This window comes from Denticeps clupeoides, chromosome 7 (assembly GCF_900700375.1).
Source record: "Denticeps clupeoides chromosome 7, fDenClu1.1, whole genome shotgun sequence".
Classification (NCBI taxonomy): Eukaryota; Metazoa; Chordata; class Actinopteri; order Clupeiformes; family Denticipitidae; genus Denticeps; species Denticeps clupeoides.
Genome location: NC_041713.1, coordinates 1,381,265 through 1,387,701, shown reverse-complemented (window position 1 = coordinate 1,387,701; position 6,437 = coordinate 1,381,265). Strand labels below are relative to the sequence as shown.

The window sequence follows — 6,437 nt, the reverse complement described above, 5'->3', positions numbered from 1 at the left end:
AGTTCCTTGTCCACTGGGACCTCTCTGTCTTTGGTGCTCTACCAGGCTGCATGTCTTCAGATTAGTAAACCCACGGCTGTGTGTGTGTGTGTGTGTGTGTGTGTGTGTGTGTGTGTGACCAAAACCACTTCCCTTGCAGGCAGAAATCCGATTACAACCCAAACCACCAAATCTCCATTTTGTGCCGACAGATACCAGATTCAGGGTGTGGAGCGGCGTTTTCACCGCCCACCGGACCCACAGCCCTGGGGGAGTCTGGGCGACCCCCCACCCCCACCCCAGAGCCGTGCTGAGTAGCCTGCAGCGTCCCGCTCTGCTTATGTAATCCCATCCCTCCCAGGCGACTGCTCACAAAGCCCCCGTCTAAACAGGATTTTCTCCCTTTCAGATGAGCACGCTGGGTCGGCCACATGGCATCTGCCAAAACACAGCTGCTCCACTCCACACACATCTCAATGTGCTTTTAAATGGAGGTGCCGGGAAGCAAGGCTTTTATTGACGTAGATCCAATTAAACATGAATTATCTCCCAGTGGCGCCAGATTTGTCTGTTCTGATCACAGCAGCTCCCTCACGCACAGTCTCGGCTCAACCGGCAAACTTATTACGTCGTGACAAGCGCTCACTGGTCCCTACCCGACAGGGCGGTGCAGACGGCCGCAAACGCGTTCATCTTGAGCCGGTCCATCATGTTGCAGCAATGGAACATCTCTGTGACCATGAGGGTCCCGCCGACGAACAGCAGGGAGATGTAGAGGCACTCCGCCACGATGCACAGCCACAGGACCCCTACGGACGGACGAGACCAGCCGATCTCTACCAACGTGTCCAGTTACGTTCTGTCTCTGACAGAAAGATGCCGTCCAGAATGTAAAAGTCGACCTACCTCGTTCATGTTCAGGTGCAATATCCAGAAAATTCCTGCAATCAAAACCTGTCAATGGGAAACGTGTAAGGACACTATGAAGGACACCTCCAACAAGCCACATGCATGCCTTTAAAAAATGTCCTCACTATGTTTCCATGGGCGTGGACACGGATCTCTTACCAATCATGTTGACTGCCTGCTCGCAGGAGAACCAGATGCCGGTGTGGAACTTCCTCATGAGGAACTTCTCCTCGCCCGTCTCGTAGATGTACTGCACCAGCCGGGTGTCGTTGAGGTTGGAGCTGTTGAAGCGGATGCAGTAGGTCTGTTTGATCTTCGCCGGCCCTGTGCAGAAGGGCTTCACCACCTTCCTGGTCCCCTCACACCAGTAGCTGGTGGTGACGGCCGAGACGGCGAGTGCGAAAGCCACAAAGTTGAGGGTGATGGCGAGGCAGGCTCTGCGGCCACGCTCTATACCCATACTGATAAGCTCAGGACGGCATGAGTGGAGAGAGAGAAAAAAGGCAGACTAATCCTGGATTTCGCCTTTCATCTCAGTCAGAAGATCGTGCATTCACACTTCCCAGAGCCTGGCTGGCTGAAGGACCACTGCCGTGGGTGGAGTGTGTGCCGTCGGATGCTCTCTTGGCGGCGGACTGTCCACAGTCTTCCTGTCCTCTCCCTGCAGACTACAGACTACAGATCGTCCTCCACCAACCGTCACCTCCTCCACCCGCAGGGTTTTTCCGTTACACACATTCAATTACGTGTAGAGCTCAGCGTTTATGCTTTTATCTGAACCCTTATCTCGTTTGTTCGATAATCTTTTTTTGTCATTATACTCAGTCAGATTAGTCCTCAATCTGCCGCTGGCTTCTGTCGGCATTGTACAAGCAGGAAGGAAGTTCTGCACATGTATTCTTCAGCCGAGCGCGTCCAAAAAACAAGACCGTGCATCCCACACAAATCCCCGCTGATCGCCCGACTTACACGGGGGGTTCCGCACAAATGTACATGAACTGAGAGACCTGCTTAAGGGACAACAGCTGTCGGGAGAAACAGCTGCACCAACCAAAAATATGCGTGATGGTACAAGGAGTGAAAGTTGTCCTTGAAGCCGAAGCTCTTAAAGCCTCCTCTCCCATCATACTAAACAGGGATGCACAATTTGGGAAAAAACTGTGATCACTGAGATCAATATTGCAGTACCAACGACATCAATGTGTTTGTGGATGTAGCATTGAGCTTTGTTAGCATGCTTGCTAAAAGTGAACCGCTGGTCGACAGATCGGTCCAGGCTGCTGCTTATGAGCGATGAGCTGAATACAGGAGCTCCACAGGGGTGTGAACTCGGTCCTCCCTGTACGCCACCCACTGCCCCAGCGCCATTGTGAAGGTCGCTGACGACGCGGGGGTGACAGGGTTGATCTCGAACAACAGTGAGGCCGTCTGCATGGAAGAGGCAGGCCACACTGGGCTTTGCACATATTTGTGTCTTGTGTTCTTTTTGACCAGAAATATTTTTGCTTGCACCTTGTTTTATTCTGTTTTCAGAACCCCACCCGAAACTTCAGCTTTGAAATGTGCTGCGAAACGAATGGGGCAGTCTTGCCTCCGTTTCACCTCCTCAGCATCCATTTTCGCATCTCTCTCATGATAATGAAAATGCTTCACCTGATGTACATTTAATAAAAACTCATTTACAACACGCGAAACTTTTTCACCAATCCCTGAAACAATCTTACGAGCAGTGAATCATATGGACAGGATAGTTTGTGATTGCAGACCAATCATTTACTGTGCAAGCTCGATCCGACAAGATTTCTAGCTCTACCAGTCTCAGTTTAGTCAGTTGGTAAAGTTCGACAGAAGAACTTATTGTCACTTCAGTGCACATATTTATAATGTAAATCGCATCATTTTGCATTCATGAAATTGCACAATTTGACATCGCGATTGCATTTCGATTTATTGTGCAACCCTAAACTAAAAAGGCAGTAAATTATTTGGACAAATATAATGTCATATAGGCATGAAATTGGGTTATGATGAAATGTGTTTTGTGTTGGTGATTATGTCTGACAGCTGACTTAGCATTATTAGAAGTTTTTATTCATTATTCCAAAAAAAAAAAAAAAATTACCAAAACACCCAACCTTTTTATGCCATATAGATTTTTTTGAGAAGCACTAGAAGTATTGTAAAAGAAACATTAAACATAAGTTCTGATCCCACAGGGCTTCTCCTCTGACCTGCAGACAACCCTTACGGAGTGGAATCTCTGAATGTCCAATCCCATGAACTGCATTTGGGAAACAGCTGAACAGCTGCACGTTAAAGAACCAAACTTAATCCACACGTTTTTTTGTATGACTTTCCAGATGCCAGTTGCAACGTATAAGGAAAAAAATATAAAACGTAAGTCCCATAAAATGTATGACAGGTTACACAAATACATAATTAAAAATAGCACTAATGAATAAGGATAATGTGATTTATAGAGTGATGTGGTTACAGACTTTATGGAATTTAGGTAAAATTTGAAATATGCATTATGCAAATGAATTTTTACACTGATGTGTATATGAATCTGCCCAGCCCTATGCAACACCTTACCAGGCAATTTTGTGGTTAATTATGGAGAGCAGGTTAACCGAAATGCTAATCTGTACCGTGACATCACAGGATGTTAAATACACTGTTTTAAAATGTTTTTATCATTTAGGACAATCTGTCCTAAAGTTATATATGATTTCAGAGAAAAATGATTATGTTCCAGTGCCAACCAGTAAACACAGAACTGGTGGATCTCATGGGGCCACATGCGGGTCAGGGGCGGATCTTACATCCTCGCTGCGAATGCGAACCGGGCCTTTTAATTTTCTAAGCGGTCTGAGCAACAGCACGTCGCAGCGGGGCATCTGCACTTAACCTATTACCCATAACCCACCAGTCATTATGTAATTCCTCCGCCTGCCCCAGAAGCAAGTTTCCCAGTAATATAAAGTCTAATACGCATTGTCCGCTCGGGGAGGACCTACGTTGCTGCAGATCCATACAGCTTGTAATCCGGCCGTGGATTAGAGGTCCAGGTGCCCAAACTGCTCCTGGATTCCAAAGTACGGTAATCTGTCATTTTAAGTTCAAAGTTCACCGGTAAAGAACATTAAAACATGAATCTGGTTACATAAGGGTTACCTGCAGGCATTCCAGTGCAGCGCTGCTTTTGTAGGATCATGTTCCCAGCTCATGTACTTGTTAAATGAAAAATGTTAGTACTTCGCGTAACATTTGACATCGTGCCTCATGTTTTAATCCGATGAATACAGCACTATGCATTTCTGGGCAGTGCACAGAGAACAATGAACACCCCACCCCAGTTACAGAAGAATTGGTTATATGGAGAACAGTTTTAACACAACCAACTGCCTCAATAACATGAGAAATTCATACCAATGTTCTCACTCTTAACCAGGATGCTAATTTAAAACATGAACACATTATCACTTCTCACATCTGAGGAGGACAGTGTTGTTGCACAAAATCCTAAATGATTCTGACAAGAGCAGAATTCACGCCACTTCAAGGACTGGCTTTATATGCCATGGGAAATATTATAATTACATAAATTATCAAATTCACATTTATTAGGTGGAAAGTACACGATACCAGGGACAGAGAAACACGACACAGAGCAAGACATCAGTAGACATTACATGTTTTTTTTCTCAAGGGAGCAAATTACCTGGATTTTACCACAAAGTGCATTTGAAGGCGCCTTGAGACCAGCTGTGTGAAGGCTCTGGAGCCAATCAGAATCATTCACTTATCAAGCAGCTACTGGGGGGAAATGACGGGATTTCGAGGTAGAGAATCGTAAAACCCTGAATGTGCCAGTGTGCATTACATTGGTGTAACTACAACAGAACATTTCCCACGTCCTTTCAATCAGAACAGGCAAAACGTGAAGTATTCCTTGAATCATTATTCATAATAGCAGAATGAGCATTCGTCTGGCCTGCTTTGTTGTCAGGTGTAATCTGTTATAAGTAGCCCAGCATCATAAGCCCAGCTGAGCCCTGCATAAGACCCGCACACAACAACACACGCGAATACAAGGCTACGGTAGAACCCCAAGACCAGGGCTCAGTGTGGCGTCGAGCATCTCTCCATTAATGTCAGATTGCAGGATTAATGAATTTAGCATCAGCAATTCAACTCAAACTATACGACCACTCTGGATGGGTCATGCCACAGGGGCTGAAGGAGGAAATAAAAAATGTGAATTTAATAAAAGGAAGAGAAAATGGCCAAAACTGCCATAACGCAGCATAACAGTGAAACGAGTCAAAATGCAGGACAAGGGAGTGAGGAAGACATACAACATATAAAGGCTTCTAATACCCCAGGCCAGCAGGTGGGGGTGACTAGAACCCTTGTAGAACCTGCATTTGACTGGCAGCACCTGACTAGTCCAAGGCTGCCTTGGTGCCACCGGATGTTCTAAACGTAACTCGGAAAGTGTACACTAAGTCACACACAGATCTTACTTGGCAAAGAAGATGCTGACAAAGTTCTTCCAACTTCATCTCCGAGTTTGTCGGCCTAGCGGGTAAGGAAACCGACCCAGTTCGAATCCTAAGGTCCCACTGAGGTCCCTTTGATGAAGGTACCGTCCCCACACACTGCTCCCACATGGTGATGGTTAAATGCAGAGGACACATTTCACTGTGTGCAATAATCACTTTTACTTCACCCAGGACACACTGGAACAGTGTGAGCCATGTGAAAGTGAAGTGATTGTCAAATGTGATACACAGCAGCACAGCACACGGTGCACACAGTGAAATTTGTCCTCTGCATTTAACCCATCACCCTGAGTGAGCAGTGGGCAGCCATGACAGGCGCCCGGGGAGCAGCGTGTGGGGACGGTGCTTTGCTCAGTGGCACCTCAGTGGCACCTTGGTGGATCGGGATTCAAACTGGCAACCTTCTGATTACGGGGCCGCTTCCTTAACCGCTAGGCCCCCACTGAATGTGAATTCTGGCTGTGTTCTGGCCAGGAGAGGTAGCATAAGTCCATAAGATTTTTGTCTGCCAATACGCCACCATGCATGATGTGAACTGGGTGCCGCAGTCCGACAGTGTCTCATTGCACAGACCATAGTACCTGAAAACCACTTCTATCAGCAGGTTGCAGTGCAGTGACGCCTACACCTTGGGGGACCAGGATTTCATGAATTTTGTAGGCCTGTGGATGTGGGGGGTCACCAGGGATGGCCAAGGATGACGTTGTACCAGAAGGCGTTCAGTGTGTTGATTCATGATGATGACTGGTGCGGTGTTGTGCGATGCATGGTTTTTCCTTCTCCAATATGCAGGGGCATCACATGTAGAAACCATCAAAGGAAAGCTTATCTGACAATATTCATGAACCATTCACTGAATCCAACTGGAACTCAAAGCTGAAGTTTTGGGGTCTGCACAGATCTCAACAACTCACAACGATTCCAAGGAAAGTGCTCTCTGTGTATGACGTGGCTGGTTCTGCTCACGCCCTTTTAATTACC

At 46.6% G+C, this 6,437-nt stretch overlaps 1 protein-coding gene across 1 annotated transcript in view; it reads right to left on the bottom strand.

The window, feature by feature from the left end:
- The window catches only part of LOC114793586 (germ cell-specific gene 1-like protein), a 7,005-nt gene extending 1,301 nt beyond the window's left edge, over window positions 1–5,704 (bottom strand). Inside the window, exons 1-3 of the mRNA XM_028985546.1 lie at window positions 1,048–5,704; window positions 886–933; window positions 636–788 (exon numbers count right to left, since the gene is read on the bottom strand). Of these exons, the coding sequence (XP_028841379.1) occupies window positions 636–788; window positions 886–933; window positions 1,048–1,348 (502 nt within the window). The 5' untranslated portion in view covers window positions 1,349–5,704. The remainder of the gene's footprint in view (window positions 1–635; window positions 789–885; window positions 934–1,047) is intronic.
- Between the last annotated feature and the right edge of the window lie 733 nt (window positions 5,705–6,437).